The sequence below is a fragment of the Salvelinus sp. IW2-2015 genome, linkage group LG4q.1:29, assembly GCF_002910315.2.
Source record: "Salvelinus sp. IW2-2015 linkage group LG4q.1:29, ASM291031v2, whole genome shotgun sequence".
In the NCBI taxonomy this organism is placed as follows: Eukaryota; Metazoa; Chordata; class Actinopteri; order Salmoniformes; family Salmonidae; genus Salvelinus; species Salvelinus sp. IW2-2015.
Window position 1 is genome coordinate 17,646,836 of NC_036842.1, and position 18,110 is coordinate 17,664,945.

Below are 18,110 nucleotides of genomic sequence, written 5' to 3' on the forward strand. Positions count from 1 at the left end.
ATGGTCGGATTTGCGTTATCGTCGAAGGAATGAGCGTTACACTGAGGCCTGTACTCTGGAGCGGGATCGATTTGGAGGTGGAGGGTTCATCATGGTCTGGGCGGTGTGTACAGTATCATCGGACTGAGCTTGTTGTGATTGCAGGAAATTTCAACGCAGTGCGTTGCGGGGAAAACATCCTCCTCCCCATGTGGTACCCTTCCTGCAGGCTCATCCTGACATGACCCTCCAGCATGACAATGCCACCAGCCATACTGCTCGTTCTGTGCGTGATTTCCTGCAAGACAGGAATGTCAGTGTTCTGCCATGGCCAGCAAAAGAGCCCGGATCCAATCCCATTGAGCATGTCTGGGACATGTCGGATTGGAGTGTGAGGGCTAGGGCCATTCCCCCAGAAATGTCCGGAAACTTCCAGGTGCCTTTGTGGAAGAGTGGGGTAACATCTCATAGCAAGAAAGGGCAAATCTGGTGCAGTCCATGAGGAGATGCACTGCAGTACTTAATGCATCTGGTGACCACACCAGATATTGACTGTTACTTTTGATTTTGACCCCCCCCCCCTTTGTTCAGGGACACATTATTCCATTTCTGTTAGTCACATGTCTGTGGAACTTGTTCAGTTATTGTCTCAGGGCGATTGAATCTTGTTATGTTCATACAAATATTTACACATGTTAAGTTTGCTGAAAATAAACGCAGTTGACAGTGAGAGGACGTTTCTTTTTTTGCTGAGTTTATAAAGATATCAGGTATAATACATATTTTGTACACTTCAGTGAACATTCATGACTTTACTCAGACTGCATAGGTTTACTCAGTGACTTTAACCCTCCAAAATACATTACATTTGGCTCACAAAGGCACAAACATAAGAGATATTGCATGCATGCATGCAATGCACACACACATGCACAAACACACACAGAGACACAGAGACACACACACAATCACCCGCACATACCCACGTCACACACACACCCATACACACACAAACACAGTGTCAATGGTAAGCCCAGGCCTGATGGAGATGACTTCTCACAGATGTTGTTCAGTCAGTGAGGCATGAAATCAGCATCATTACCAAACCGACAGTGTCTGTTTGGTTAATGCTTATTGCTGCAGGGAAGGCAAACAATATGGAATACAAATACACATCTATGATGAAACTGCTAGCCTCAAACTAATCAAAACCTACTTTTGAAACTTATTTGGATAAGATAAATATTTAACCCAGTAGAAAAATCCCTGATCTAGACAACAATGATGCTATTTATTTTACATAATAGCCCAATTCAATGACAGCAAAAATATATTCATTTGGAGTCCAGTCCTTCTCAACAATTGGTAGTTTTAACAATTGATAGTTTCCAGCAGGAACATACAAACAACATAATTGAAAGGAAATCAAAGAGCTTTCTAACATCTCTTTTCTTAATCTGCAAATGGACCAATCATGTGTGGACACATTTCAAAACCTTTAGAAAACCATTTCATCACTTCAAAGTACTGGGCAATATTTTGATCAAGTACAATTAAAAACATTTCAAAAGACAAAAGGGGTAAAGGTTGACAGACATGAGGAAAGAGGAACGGGGGAAAAGAGGAAAAGGATGCAGAAGAGAAAGAGGAAGGTGAGGAGTGGTGGAATAGGCAGAAAGAAAAGAAAGAAACTGACAGCAGTGAGAACCAATAACATTAGATATACGCCAGTGTGGGCTCTCAAGCATTATGATTAGTTCAGCGGAAGAGAAGAGGTGGTAGAGACATTATAGAAGTCTTTGTAAATATTAATAAATATCAACACTATCACATTTTCTTTCTTTGAGTCATCAATGATCAAAATGACTCCAAACGAGCACATTTACCTCCCTCAAATAACATTTACTGCAAATACTGTAAATGAGGTCAACCAGATAGGACCTAATTGTGTGTATAGAAGTTATTGTCATCACAGATAAAGCTTATATGTAGGTCTAACGCAGCCTTAGACAGTAGGCCCTGATCAGGAAAAACTCTCGTCAGGAAAAACTCCTGGCCTTACTTATATGGCTTCATAAAGCCAGGCTTTACAGCTTCAAACAGGCGTTGAGGGCCTTGATAGATAGCCCTCAATAGAAAGGGCTCCAGCTGAGGGTCCCTATAGAGATGAGGGTCTGACAGGCGCTGGACGACAGCCACACAGTCTCCACCAGGCTGAAGTGCAGCAGGCCAAGGGCGAAGCCACACGCCATGTCGGTCAGGTGGTGCCTACCCAGCAACACCCGGGACATGCCCACCAGGAAGGCCCAGAGCACCAGCAGGATGCGGAGTGGAACAGCCAGGACCAGGTGGGAAAGCAGGAACTTGGACACCATGGCGGCGCGACTGGCGTGGGCCGCCGGGAAGGAGTACACGTCCATGGCACAGTAGTCCAGGAAGCCCGGAGTCATCTCCCAGGGTCCTTTGCGTTTGATCAGCTTCTGGACACCGGCCACAGTCATGATGTCAAGTAGGAGGGCTGAGGAGGGAGGATTAAAAAAAACAATGTTGCATGAAAAAGCCCAATCAGATCAATTAACCATAGGGCAGTAAACCACAACACACAATATCAGTAGTCAAAAACCCATGGAGATCAATTACATTCTCAATCATGTAATATCTGTTACAGGGCTAAGCATCAGTGGTTAAGCAACTAGGCAGGCCAGGCAGTACCTCAGCAATGCCGCAGTGGATTTAACGAAGAGCCGAGAGTTTGTGGAACAGTAGCGCATCGCCTCACCCCCCCCTCTCTTCCCTGTATGTGATCAGAATGTATGAGCCTCTATGCTACAGCATCCCAATGGCAACATTATCAGGCTAGCAGCCCAGTTACTCTATAAATAGGTCTGGAAGCTAGCACAGGACTGGGAGAGTTCTTAGCTTATAGTTAGTTCAGCTTTGGCTTAATTTATGTGCACTGTCTGTGTAGTAATTTGATCTGAGGCGACTGTCGCTGAGAGTATTTGCAAGTAAAATACTGAGATAGAAACATTTTCCTCCTCAAACCCTTGTAATAAGACTGTAGTAAACTGGTAATAGATGTATAATAGACTTACTTAACCATGCTTGGGTGTGATATAGATACCTATGAATTATTTAAATATGTCTGACTTAATGCAGGTCTAAAGTTGATATTTTCAGTCATGTCTTCTGCAGACCTCTTTTTAGAAGCATCCAACCCTCTTCGTGCAGCCCAAAATATCCCCACAATCACCACCTTTCATTTTTGATTACCCAGCTACCTCCCCACCCTGTGGAATCTGTCAGGACTCAGGATTACAACATTGATTATGCTGTCTTCTTCCTGTACACCCACACACACATAACCCCCTAGTTCTGGAGTAAAGTAAACTTTTAGCAATTAAAGAATTGACTGTGGTCACCGACATTAACATAACATAACATGGAATGGAAAGAAAGAACTGGGTTAAGGATGAAAAAGGAATGTGGGGAAAATTGAAAGAAGGCAAAGAGAAGAAAATGGACAGCATGAAAGTGAGTAGGTGGTACATTGGGGTCATTCTGGGACAGTGGGGACACAGCGCTGAGTCGCTTGGAAAGAAAGCAATTGGTACCAACTATAGGACCCAGCTCTGCTCCCTGACACAGCCCACCTCAGCACTACTAAAGGTAAGGAAGGAAAGCCATGGATTTCACCAGTCTAGAACGTTATGTACTGTATGATGCCCTTCAAAGCAAAAAGATGTGTATCTTTTCTAAAATCGAGCACACAGCCATGTAATCTCCATAGACAAATATTGGCAGTAGAATGGCCCGTACTGAAGAGCTCAGTGACTTTCAATGATGCCACCTTTCCAACAAGTCAATTCATAAAATTTCTGCCCTGCTAGAGCTGCCCTGGTCAACTATAAGTGCTGTTATTGTGAAGTGGAAATGTCTAGGATCAACAACGGCTCAGCCGTGAAGTGGTAGGTCTCACACACAAGCTCACAGAACAGAACCGCTGAGTGCTGAAGCGCATAATGTGTAAAAATCATCTGTCCATGGTTTCAACACTCACTACCGAGTTCCAAACTGCCTCTGGAAGCAACGTCAGCACAATAACTGTTCGTTGGCAGCTTCATGAAATGGGTTTCCATGGCCAATCAGCCGCACACAAGCCTAAGAGCACCATGTGCAATGCCAAGCATCGGCTGGAGTGGTCTAAAGCTCGCCGCCATTGGACTCTGGAGCAGTGGAAACGAGTTCTCTGGAGTGATGGATCATGCTTCACCATCTGGCAGTCCGACGGACAAATCTGGGTTTGGCGAGTGCCAGGAGAACGCTACCTGCCCCAATGCATAGTGCCAACTGTAGAGTTCGGGCGGAGGAGGAATAATGGTCCTGGGCTGTTTTTCATGGTTCGGGCTAGGCTCTTAGTTCCAATGAAGGGAAATCTTAACGCTACAGCCAGTTTTGGGAAGGCTCTTTGCTGTTTCAGTATGACAATGCCCCCTTACACAAAGCGAGGTCCATACAGAAATGGTTTGTCAAGGTTGGTGTGGAAGAACTTGACTGGTCTGCACAGAGCCCTGACCTCAACCCAATCGGACCTTTGGGATGAATAGGCCTAATCGGCCAATATCAGTGCCCTACCTCACTAATGCTCTTGTGGCTGAATGGAAGCAAGTCCCCACAGCAACGTTCCAACATTTAGTTTCAAGCCTTGCCAGAAGAGTGGAGGCTGTTATAGCAGCAAACTGGGGTCCAACTCCATATTAATGCCCATGATTTTGGAATGAGATGTTCAACGAGCAGGTGTCCACATAGTGTATCTGTCTATTTGACTGTGCCTGTCTATTCCTGGCAAAATTAAGTCAAAGAGAAGTGTTATTGAGAATTATACTGCCTTCACAGCTCGCCTTAATCAGGATGTTTGTTTAAACACAGTGGTTCCCTATCCCATCCTGGTTCACTATTAATGACCTGAACAATGCCCCAAACACAATATTCCAAAATGTCCCAAATTAAACAGATTATAGACTGAACACAATACAGCTTCAGTCCACAGATTTGCAGTGTTTTTCTGAGTAATCCCGCCTAAACCAGGCATCCGGCACAGGAGTAAAAATAAAATCCCTCAGGGGGGACATGGTGAATTCACAGGTATGAACCAGCCAACATGGTGGGCCTACGATAGCAAAGGGGTGTGTAGTAGTACACATAGCTGAATGAGAATAATACACACAACTGTGGCAATCTGTTGGATGTGTGTGGGCCTATAGTACTTTTGAAGTATCACACGCACACACGCATGTACACACACACACACACACACACATGCACACACACACACACAATCACAATTTGTCACATTGGCCCCAATTTGTTCTGAGAAATGCATAATTCACTCAAATCAATCTTGGGGATAGTCTGCTGCTCTCCTTCACAGAAGTGTGTAAAAATAACCACCTAAAATGAGTTCACCATCTAGGAGGATTCCATTACCGCTAGTTAGAGAAATCAGGGTCGTACTTTAGGTTGGCTATGTCACATTCGTTTGACTAAAGCAACTGTAGGGAAATAACCTATTGATCCTAAATCAAGGAAGTAAGTATCATAAAGTATTTATTACTTTCATAAGGTACTTTGGAAAATTATTCTACTGTAGCTTCTGTAGCAGCTGCCATAGTGGGGATAAGAAGTGCAAAGCAGTGTGTAGGCCTGTATCTTCATATAGGCCTATGCTTGACACTAATGATACTGACTTCACTGAGTCTTTCGATGTAGGCCTCTGGCTTGTTAAAATGTCTACTTATAGTTCTTCAGTCCAAAGTCAAATCATGATGTGTGGAGCCTTAAGCCTTGCACCTGTTCCCCAGGCCTGGTTCTGTGCTGGGTGATGGAGAGAGTAGAGACCATGGAGGGCTAGGATTTCATAATGACCTGCTTCTGATACTCTACCATGGAATGCTCTAAAATCACATTCTGGTGAACAATGACATCCTTTGGTGAGATGTTGTTAACAATGATGCTTTAAATATATTCTATATTGACATGGATTATATAAGCCTAATACAGGGCCTGGGTCCAGGGATAAGGAAGTAGAGGGAGATGTGATCATATCAGTAGGCTACACCAGGGCTTCCCAACTTTTTCCCCAGGCCCCCCTTTTTCACATTTGAAAAATGTCACACCCCCTTAGGAAAATGTGGTTGTTTTGAAGCTCAATTCCTGCAATTCTACATAGTTTAAAAAGACGCATTACATATTTTAGGTAGGCTATATAATTATAATTATAATCATAATAATATTAATAATTATCATTATTATAATTTTCCAAATGGTATTGCGCTACCAAATATAGTTTATTATGATCATTTATATGAAAACCCAATTGAATTATACATATTGTCTTTTACAGAAAGTAATTCATTCAATTGATAGTGACAGAGTCACATATTGTATAAGATTACTTTCTAAGCAAATGAGGGGGGGCGAGCCCCTTAGGTTGGGGACCCCAGGGCTACACCTATTAAAAATGCACTGATAGACACACTATAATAACCAAGCCATTAAAGAAGAGCTGAGTCATACATATAGCTTACAATTCAATAACATAATTATTACACAATGTGTTTTGGGTACAGAGTGAGGAGTGCATTTACCAAGTAATAGATTGACCAAGACCTCTTGTCCGGCCAGCGTATTACTCCTTGTCAGACACACGATAGTGCCAAAGATCCACGTGATGCCGTGCCCTGTAAGCGCGAGCAGGGTGATCATGGAACGAACGCTGCCCCAAGACGACGACGTGTAGGCGCAGACCCCCAGGCGCTTGGACAGACAAATGTCAATGGCGAGGAGGGAGCTCATCGCTATCCCTTTGAAGGAAGGGTTCAGTTGGATACAGTCCTCATCGGGCAGTTTCGCGGGCTCTTTCCGATCCTTGTTGGCACTGTCGGTAGGTTCCTGCGGGTCGCACGGTTGGCTTGCTTGGTGTTTGGGTTGGGCCGGTCGCCTTGCGGTGCCACGGGTCTCAGAGTTAACGCACCGGAGAGGCTGATTCAGGGACATGAACTCGGGTCTGCTCAGGACGTTGTTCCGATCCCGCGTCCTGGACCTAGAACTCGGAATTGCAGGCATTTTGGATTGGTCTCACTTTACAACGTTTCAGAAGGACAATTTCTCGTTTTACGCACGAAGGCTAAATGTCCAAAGCTAAGCCCTGTCGCCCTGTCCTTCCCCTCCTGTGGCCTTATCAGATATATTTAGCCGGTTGGAATGCGCGCTGCCCATGCTGCTGTGTTTAGCCTGCAACGGGATCCATGCAGGCTTGAAGAAGCTTGACTGGCATCTGCATGGGCCAATCGAACGAGACACAATCTACAGCGAAAACAGAATGTCATCATCAGCTTTTAACATGTCATGAACTAAAATATACAATAATGAGCAACTAACATGGAATGGCATGGAGGTTTTGTCTTGATCCTGAACGGCAGGTGTGGTGGTGCAGTAGGCCTATCACAAACAAACTGAAGACACTGGTTTTATGCATAAATAGATGGGCCATACTGTACGTCTGTTATGCTCAAGGAGAAAGACAAATGGTATCATCTTACCAGGCCGAAGTATAGGAATGAGCTATCGTTCAGATCCCTTTCGCGCGCTGCACAACACTGGCACTTGGATTGGAATTTAGAGAATGCGGAAAGAATTCTAACTAGACAGTGTCGAGTTAATTAAAGGCAATCAACAAATCCATAGTCATCTCGGCGAGCCAGGTAAAATAAATTCAATATTTAGAAAACAATGAGAGCTCTTAGGGCCGTGTCAGTCGTGGACATGACGTAGCCTACGCAACCGTGCTCATCACGGACACCCTCTTCGGGATGGGAGTTCTCCAAGGTTCTTAAATTGACAGCAACAGAGACACTCAGCACGAACCCATGGCACGTCTTCGTCAATTTGGCAAGGACCAAAAATAGAAGAAAATAAACCGCAAATCAAGAAGCAATAACAAACATTAAATTATGAAAATTGACTTGATCAATTTCTTAAAAGGTTTCTTCTCAGGAGGACTGAGGAGCATACATAAGTGGGACTATTATCAGGCGAAAAGCAAGGCAACCAATTTAATTCAAAGTAGGCCTAAATGTATATTATTTTATTTTTATTAAATATTCACCACTGTATCTTTTATAATTAGACATGCAGCCAAATTGATGTGAGCTATAGCCTATAACATCGTCCAAAACAGTCAATTAAATTAGGGCTATTCGCTTAACTTTGACATATAGAATTGGCCTATTATAGCCTATAATTATGTTCTATTTAATAAATGTAGCAATAAGCCATCACTACATTTCCCAGAATGCTTGCAGTGGCGAGGGGAAGTGTCGTCTCAAAGGTACTTAAATAAAGGAGCTGAAGCTCAAGCCGCTAGAATAGACCAATGCGGGAGGGCGAACCTGCTGTGGCCGCGATGGGACCAGCGCACAGAAATGACAGTCTGTCTTGGAATTGGGACTAAATTATACTCAAAGGACAGGGATCGAGGAAGGAGCCTGGTTGGGTTATCGGAGACATTCCATGTATTAAAATAGTTTTTTATTAGTTGATCTACAAGAAGATATGGATCCAAACGGAGAGGGGAAAGTTAACCTGGTTGCCTTTGAATATTTCCGGTGTTCATTGTAACCCACGATTAAATACATGTAAGTTGAAATGATACCACTACCGGACCTTGAAATTGAATGCAACGATAAAAGAGAAGGGAACCAACTGGGAAGATAACGGAATTACCACTCGAACCATGCGCGCACGCATCTAGGGCAGTCCTAAAAACTGTCTTGAGGGGACAATTCACAAAGACGGGCTTGCATTGGACAAAAGTGTGGTAAACCTCTATTTATAAAAATAAAATATATTTGGTTTATGCTACAACAGGCTTTTTGCAACGAGACTACATTTATATTTACATTTGAGTTATTTAGCAGACGCTCTTATCCAGAGCGACATGCAATGAGTGCATTCATCTTAAGATGGCTAGGTGGGACAACCACATATCACAGTCATAGTCAGTACATTTCTCCTCAATAAAGTAGCTATCAGCAAAGTCAGAGTTAGTAAGGGGGAGGGGAAAGCCCAGTGCGAGTGTTAGTTCAGGAAAGTCATATTTTCTAATTGTTTTATTTTAGGCTAAACGTCACTACCAATTTCATTTTGCATACCATGTCTACAATTTGTGGCGTTGTAAGGACCGCAATATTTATGATAGATTTATTCTTATCCCTCATATAGTCCCCGTGCATAGAGTTATTGTGGGATTGCACGCGGGCTGTGTATCTATTGTAGCGTGAACCTTAAGCAACATATTCTAGAGGGGTTATTTAATATTGTAAAGGAATACTTTTGATACATATGATTAAATTAATGTGCACGTGCTCCTCATGTAGTCCATTTTTATGTGGCATTGTGGCAAAGGGGGCCTATTATAGCCTACTGTGGTATTAAATGTCAACAGTTTATTGTTACATAATTAAGACGTTGTTCAACACAAGCCATTGCTGGCTGCAGTCCTCCTATCCACACCAAAACTACTTTTTTGGAATGAAAACCTTTCACCAGTGACAGAATGCTTAATTGAGGCAAAAGTTGATTTTACGCATGTTCAGAATGAAAATTGACATGAATAGGCAAAAAAATTAGTGGCGCTGAGCTCAGCCAATATGACGTCGAAATGCTATGTTAGCAGTTTTTGTAAATTATGCTTAGGTCACAATTATCAATAAAGTCTGCTTAATTAGACCACAAGGCACATGTGAGCAGTGGCTGTTGCACATATCCAACGGTCGCAAATTGCCAGTAATCGTGGTCGATCTCGCGCTGATGGTGGAGGTGAGAGAGAGCACACAGCACACATCTGGAGGCATTTCTATTGATGGAGGAAGCTTCAAGACACGGAAAAGAAAGTTGCATCGGCTCTGTTTTGGTGATGTGATCTGATGGCCAATGAAAAGCAGAAAGCATGCTGATGTGAATTTAATCACAACTCCTCCATTATTGAGTAAATTATTACATTTTCCATCATAGTGTTGGAATACAGAACTGGTTGCAAAATGCATGGCTTTTATGAACATGTCAGCAAAGAGGTAGCCTAGTCATTCTCAACGGAGAACACTGGCCATTTGACAGTGCCACCCTTTTTCGTTTTTTTTTGTCTTTTTTGACTATTGAAAATGTGGATGCAATTGTGAATTTCTTGCTGTTTCCATGCGTCTTTCTCCTCCAGACCTCGGGACGTTGTTGTGGATTGTATTGCTATTTAATGCAATGGGCTGTATCCAGAGTATCAGGTGTAAGCCCAAGAGTTTCCGTGAAAGTATCATCGTTCTCGAGGTGAACTCCTCCATTGACTCCACGCCAACCAGCATCGACGAGTCATCCAGTGTGGTTCTGCGCTATCGGACACCGCACTTCCGAGCCTCTGCTCGGGTACTAGTGCCGCCCGTGGCCGGTAAAGAGACGTGGACCGTTGGCTGGATTCAAGCATGCAACCACATGGAGTTCTACAACAAATATGGAACCAAAGGGATGTGAGTATCAACCTAAACCCAACCCACATAACAAATTAAATTATTATCACATTTGATTAGACAAAGGCCGAATAAAAATAACTCAGAATTAAAATGGCAGACAATACCTGTCACCCGCAATCTACTTCATTATTCATGTTCACCTCTCAATGTCGCTGGGGCATTCGGAAAGTATTCAGACCCCTTTACTTTCCCCACATGTTTTTACATTACAGCCTTATTCTAAAATGGATTGAATCAAATGTTCCCTCATCTATCTTCACACAATATAAAATAAAGACAGAAATACCTTATTTACATAAGTATTCAGACCATTTGTTATGATACTCGAAATTCAGCTCAGGTGCATCCTGTTTACATTGATCATCTTTCAGATGTTTCTACAACTTGATTGGAGTCCACCTGTGGTAAATTCAATTTATTGGAAATTATTTGGAAAGGCACACACCTGTCTATATAAGGTCCCACAGTTGACAGTGCATGTCACAGCAAAAACCAAGCCATGAGGTCGAAGGAATTGTCCGTAGAGCTCCTAGACAGGATTGTGTCAAGGCACAGATCTGGGCAAGGGTACCAAAAATGTCTGCAGCATTGAAGGTCCCCAGGAACACAGTGGCCTCCATCATTCTTAAATGGAAGAAGTTTGGAACCACCCAAGACTCTTCCTAGAGCTGGCCGCCCGGCCAAACTGAGCAATCAGAGGAGAAGGGCCTTGGTCAGGGAGGTGACCAAGAACCTGATGGTCACTCTGACAGAGCTACAGAGTTCCTCTGTGGCAATGGGAGAACCTTCCAGAAGGACAACCATCTCTGCAGCACTCCACCAATCAGGCCTTTATGGTAGAGTGGCCAGACGGTAGCCACTCCTCAGTAAAAGGCACATGACAGCCCGCTTGGAGTTTGCCAAAAGGCACTTAAAGACTCTCAGACCATGAGAAACAAGATTCTCTGGTCTGATGAAACCAAGATTGAACTCTTTGGCCTGAATACCAAGCGTCACATCTGGAGGAAACCTGGCACTATCCCGGGTGAAGCATGGTGGGGGCAGCATCATGCTGTGGGGATGTTTTTCAGCGCCAGGGACTGGGAGACTAGTCAGGATTGAGGGAAAGATGAACGGAGCAGAGTACAGAGAAATCCTTGATGAAAAACTTCTCCAGAGCACATAGGACCTCGGACTGGGCCCAAGGTTCACCTTCCAACGGGACAACGACCTGAAGCACAAAGCCAAGACAACACAGGAGTGGCTTCGGGACAAGTCTCTGAATGTCCTTGAGTGGCCCAGCCAGAGCCCGGACTTGAACCCCATTGAACATCTCTGGAGAGACCTGAAAATAGCTGTGCAGCGACACTCCCCATCCAACCTGACAGAGTTTGAGAGGATCTGCAGGGAAGAATGGGAGAAACTCCCCAAATCCAGGTGTGCCAAGATTTTAGCGTCATACCTAAGAATACTTGAGGCTGTAAACACTGTCAAAGGTGCTTCAACAAAGTACTGAGTAAATGGTCTGAATACTTATGTAAATGTGATATTTATTTCATTTGCTTTGTCATTATGGGGTATTGTGTGTAGATTGATGAGGGAAAAAAACGATTTAATCCATTTTAGATTAAGGCTGTAATGTAACAACATGTTACAGGAAAAAATAAAGGGGTCTGAATACTTTCCGAACGCACTGTATTTTCAGATAGATTGGAGGTGTTAATTCTAGAACGTCAACAGTCTACTTTAGGCTTCCTCGTAGCTGGATCACTGAACCATGCGTCATGATGAGTTAGTGATAATTAGAACGAAGATGTACATTTTTATTCATACTGAAAATCCATCCTCTATTGCAGAATCAAATCAATTATTATACTGAACAAAAATATAAATGCAACATGTAAAGTGTTGGTCCCATGTTTCATGAGCTGAAATAAAAGATCTCAGAAAAGTTCCACATGCACAAAAAGCTTATTTCTCAGAAGTTTTGTTTACAAATTTCTTTACATTCCTGTTAGTGAGCATTTCTCCTTTGCCAAGATAATCCATCCACCTGACAGGTGTGGCATATCAAGAAGCTGATTAAACAGCATGATAACAGAGGTGTACCTTGTGCTGGTGACAATAAAAGGCCACTCTAAAATCTGCAGTTTCCCCTTATGTTTCAGCATAGTAATGCACGGCCCCATGTCACAAAGATCTGTACACAATTCCTGGAAGCTGAACATGTCCCAGTTCTTCCAGGGCCTGCATACTCACCAGCATGTCACCCATTGAGCATGTTTGGGATGCTCTGGAGCAACGTGTACGACAGCGTGTTCCAGTTCCCGCCAATATCCATCTACTTCACACAGCCATCGAAGAGGAGTGGGACAACATTCCACAGGCCACAATCACCAGCCTGATCAATTATATGCAAAGGAGATGTGACGCACTGCATGAGGCAAATGGTGGTCACACCGGATACTGACTGGTTTTCTGATCCACGCCCCTACTTTTTTTTTAAAGGTATCTGTGACCAACAGATGCATATCTGTAATCCCAGTCATGTAAAATCCTTAGATTAGGGCCTAATGAATTGATTTCAATTGACCGATTTCTTTATATGAACAGTAACTCAGTAAAACCTTTGAAATTGTTGCATGTTGGGTTTATATTTTTGTTCAGTATAATTTTGATTTACATTTGGTTGAGTTGTCAACTAATCTGAATTCAAAGTGAAATCAACAAAAAAGGTCACCATATCATTGGATTTAGGTTCAAAGTTGGTTAAAAAGAATACATAATTCTTATGTTGAATACTTTTTGCAAATGTGATCAGTTAACCACATTGATTCCAAGTTATTACATACATTTTTGGGGTTGAAATTACGTTGAAACACCGTTGACTCAACCAGTTTTTTCCCAGTGAGAAGGCTTTCACAAACACCGTTTGTAAAATGTATCAACTCAAGCTGGGTTTCATTGTGAGGTAGGCTACTGGAGTCAACAAAAACTGTATGGTATGAGAAATAAAATTATTCTCAAAATATTAGGAAATTAATTAAAGGCCAGACAATTCATTAAAATACCCCTTTCGTTCGGCTCGGTAACTGTTTACAGATGTCTGTGACTTATACAATGTTACACAAATTCAGTTTGTCCCACATCCTGTGGAGGCGACCACAAGTTGACGTATACCCAGAATGCTGAGGGTTTATCTTCACCCGTTACAGCATGGGATGTTTGGGTCTGCATGTCACAGATTACACACACCGTCCCAATACTGCGATCTCCTCCCCTACATTGCCTTCTCCCCTTGCCCTAGTCTGGCTATGTGTGTTTGTCTGTGCATGTTTGTCTCTGTGTGTGTGTGTGTTAATCTCTCGCTCTGGGCCTAAAGAGACACTGAATGGGAAAAACAATATTAATGCTGTGTGAGATTAGAGAGACATGTCCCTCTGCTCTGCAAACAAAACCTAATTTGAAGAGAGACTAGAGAGAGAAAAAGAGAGAGCGAGAGAGAGAGATGAAACAGGCATTAACAACCTCTCTCTTTCTCAGAGCAGCTATGACCTCAAAGCGACATATTTCTACTGATTTGAGGTATAAAGAATGCCCCGGTAGTCAGATTTGTAAATACAGTAGCATTTCCCCCTTATGCTTTTCTGTGTAGTATAGAGCCTATTCTCTGAACAAGAGAACCATGATTTCCCTGTAATACTTGTCGTTAGTCTTGACAAATGCCTTCATACATTTAAGCTCATTTCCATTATCATTCAGTGTGGCCCTTTTGACTGCAATCTCAGAGAAAGACAAAATGTACTTAGTAGCTTCTTAATAACCCAGAGTGTCATCCATGTTTGAGGAGATAGTTAAGATGCAGGACGTAAGCTCTCCCTCTATTGAGACTCCTGTTCTGAGTTCTGTCAATTACTGCGGTAAACTTCCAGGATGCTCTGGTCTAATTGGACAGAGTGACTCAGGATAATACTGTGGATGATTTCTCTGTCAGTTCAGGTGCGTGCCCTGGTTTCTGAATTTGCCAGACACCCAGTCTTACAGCTGCTGAATAGAGCAGCAGTAGTCTATTATTCACTTTTAGTGGTATAGGAGTGTTAGGTGTATAAACACAGTGATGTAATGCAACACGCACGCACGCACACAAACACACGCACGCACGCACACACGCACACACACACACACACACACACACAAGCATACAAGCACATACAGTGCCTTCAGAATGTATTCACACCACTTGACTTTTTCCACATTTTATTGTGGTACAGCCTGAATTTAACTAGGCAAGTCAGTTAAGAACAAATTCCTATTTTCAATGACAGCCTAGGAACAGTGGGTTAACTGCCTTGTTCAGGGCAGAATGACAGATTTTTACCGTGTCAGCTCGGGGATTCAATCTTGCAACCTTCCGGTTACTAGATCCAACACTCTAACCACTAGGCTACCTGCTGCCCCCGGAAGCCTGTACAGAATAAAACATATTCCAAAACATGCATCCTGTTTGCAATAAGGCACTGAAGTAAAAATTAAAAAAATGTGGCAATTTTGTTTACTTCATGTCCTGAATACAAAGTTTTAAGTTTGGGTCAAATCCAACACAACACATCACTGAGTACCACTCTTCATATTTTCAAGCATGGTGGTGGCTGCATCATGTTATGTGTATGCTTGTCATTGGCAAGGACTAAGAAGTTTTTTAGGATAAAAATAAATGGAATAGAGATAAGCACAGGCAAAATCCTAGAGGAAAACCTAGTTCAGTCTGCTTTCCAAACAGACACTGGGAGACAAATTCACCTTTCAGCAGGACAATAACCTAAAACACAAGTCCAAATATACACTGGAGTTGCTCACCAAGACGACATTGAATGTTCCTGAGTGGCCTACTTACAGTTTTGACTTAAATCAGCTTGATAATCTATGGCAAGACTTGAAAATGGCTGTCTAGCAATGATGAACAACCAACTTGACAGAGTTTGAATAAAAATGTAATAATAATGTGCAAATATTGTACAATCCAGGTGCAAAGCTCTTAGAGACTTACCCAGAAAGACTCACAGCTGTAATCGCTGGCAAAGGTGATTCTAACATGTATTGATTGACTCAGGGATCTGAATACTTATGTAAATGAGATATTTCTGTATTTCATTTTCAATACATTTGCAAACATGTCTAAAAACATGTTTTTACTTTGTCATTATGGGGTATTGTGTGTAGATGGTTGAGAAAACAATTACGTTTAATCCATTTTGAATTGAGGCTGTAACACAACAAAATGTGGAGTAAGTTAAGGGTTATGAATACTTTCTGAAGGCACTGTAGGTGGGCACCAGAGGAGGCTTGATAATGGCTGGAATGAAATTAATGGAACAGAGTCAAACATGTTGTTTCCATATGTTTGATGTGTTTGATACCGTTCCATTTATACTATTCCAACCATTACAATGAGCCCGTCCTCCTATAGCTCCTTCCACCAGCCTCCACTGGTGGGCATGCATGCTGTATACATGCACACACACAGACCCCACACACTCTGGTAAGACTCAAGGGGGCTGTCCCAAGCAGTTTTTCCAGACTGTGCACACTGCACACTCGCATCGGCACAGAGACACAGGCTCAGACACATCACATCCACACGCCCACAACATCCAACAGACATACTCACACACCCACATTGTTTGAAGCCAAGTCAAGAAGCCAAGACACTATCACACCCATTCATGTGTACACACACACGCAGACACGCATACAAAGGCTCAAAGATGCTATGATTGATTACCCTGAATTAGTCAGCTCGCCACCCATGTGTCTGAGTATCCCGTCTAAATAATCTCTCCCTTCCCTGTTTGGTAAAAGGAGATTGCAATAAAACCTCCTTTATACTAGCACAATTTAGATATACCGTTGAAGTCGGAAGTTTACATACACTTTAGCCAAATACATTTCAACTCAGTTTATCACAATTCCTGACATTTAATCCTAGTAAAAATTCTCTCAGGTCAGTTAGGATCACCACTTAATTTTAAGAATGTGAAATGTCAGAATAATAGTAGAGAGAATGATTTATTTCAACTTTTATTTCTTTCATCACATTCCCATTGGGTCAGAAGTTTACATACACTCAATTAGTATTTGGTAGCATTGCCTTTAAATTGTTTAACTTGGGTCAAACGTTTCGGGTAGCCTTCCACAAGCTTCCCACAATCAGTTGGGTGAATTTTGGCCCATTCCTCCTGACAGAGCTGGTGTAACTGAGTCAGGTTTGTAGGCCTCCTTGCTTGCACACGCTTTTTCAGTTCTGCCCACACATTTTCTATAGGATTGAGGTCAGGGCTTTGTGATGGTCACTCCAATACCTTGACTTTGTTGTCCTTAAGCCATTTTGAAAGTATGCTTGGGTCATTGTCCACTTGGAAGACACATTTGCGACCAAGCTTTAACTTCCTGACTGATGTCTTGAGAATGCTGCTTCAATATATCCACATAATTTCCTCCTCATGATGCCATCTTATTTGTGAAGTGCACCAGACCCTCCTGCAGCAAAGCACCCCCACAACATGATGCTGCCACCCATTTGGTATGGTTGGGATGGTGTTCTTCAGCTTGCAAGCCTCCCCATTTTTCCTCCAAACATAATGATGGTCATTATGGCCAAACAGTTTATATTTGTCATCAGACCAGAGGACATTTCTCCAAAAAGTATGATCTTCGTCCCCATGGGCATTTGCAAACCGTAGTCTGGCTTTTTTATGGTGGTTTTGGAGCAGTGGCTTCTTCCTTGCTAAGCGGCCTTTCAGGTTATGTTGATATAGGACTCTTTTACTGTGGATATAGATACATTTGTACCTGTTTCCTCCAGCATCTTCACAAGGTCCTTTGCTGTTGTTCTGGGATTGATTTGCACTTTTCTCACCAAAGTACATTCATCTCTAGGAGACAGAACGTGTCTCCTTCTGAGCAGTATGACGGCTGCGTGGTCCCATGGTGTTTATACTTGCGTACTATTGTTTGTACAGATGAACGTGGTACCTTCAGGCGTTTGGAAATTGCTCCCAAGGATGAACCAGACTTGTGGAGTTCTACAATTCTTTTTCTGAGGTCTTGCTGATTATTTTGATTTTCCCATGATGTCAAGCAAAGAGCACTGAGTTTGAAGGTAGGCCTTGAAATACATCCACAGGTACACCTCCAATTGACTCAAATTATGTCAATTAGCCTATCAGAATCTTCTAAAGCCATGACATCATTTTCAGTAATTTTCAAGCTGTTTAAAGGCACAGTTCATCTATGTAGTAAACTTCTGACCCACTGGAATTGTGATACAGTGAATTATAAGTGAAATAATCTGTCTGTAAACAATTGTTGGAAAAATGACTTGTGTCATTTACAAAGTAGATGTTCTAACCGACTTGCCAAAGCTATAGTTTGTTAACAAGAAATGTGTGGAGTGGTTGAAAAACAAGTTTTAATAACTCCAACCTAAGTGTATGTAAACTTCTGTGTCACTTTATAAGAAGGTACAGCAAATTGTTGGTGTCTCTGCTTGTCATGTATCTAGTCCGTCACTCA

At 42.5% G+C, this 18,110-nt stretch overlaps 2 protein-coding genes across 7 annotated transcripts in view; one reads left to right on the forward strand and one right to left on the reverse strand.

The window, feature by feature from the left end:
- On the reverse strand, nucleotides 1–7,718 carry LOC111961582 (inactive phospholipid phosphatase 7). Its single transcript, XM_023983968.2, has 3 exons — nucleotides 7,581–7,718; nucleotides 6,627–7,344; nucleotides 1–2,497 (listed from the first exon to the last, which is right to left on the reverse strand). The coding sequence occupies exons 2-3, from the start codon at nucleotides 7,102–7,104 to the stop codon at nucleotides 2,109–2,111; spliced, it is 867 nt and encodes a 288-aa protein (XP_023839736.1). The 5' UTR covers nucleotides 7,105–7,344; nucleotides 7,581–7,718; the 3' UTR covers nucleotides 1–2,108.
- fam78ab (family with sequence similarity 78 member Ab) overlaps nucleotides 6,838–18,110 on the forward strand; it is a 21,461-nt gene continuing 10,188 nt past the window's right edge. The window contains exons 1-2 of one of the 6 annotated variants that reach the window (XM_023983973.2): nucleotides 6,838–6,922; nucleotides 10,253–10,556. In XM_023983973.2, the coding sequence (XP_023839741.1) occupies nucleotides 10,294–10,556 (263 nt within the window). In that variant the 5' untranslated portion in view covers nucleotides 6,838–6,922; nucleotides 10,253–10,293. Of the gene's footprint in view, nucleotides 6,923–7,848; nucleotides 10,557–18,110 lie in introns of those variants that run through there. The other 5 variants (XM_023983970.2, XM_023983971.2, XM_023983972.2 and 2 more) reach the window with 5 other exon arrangements.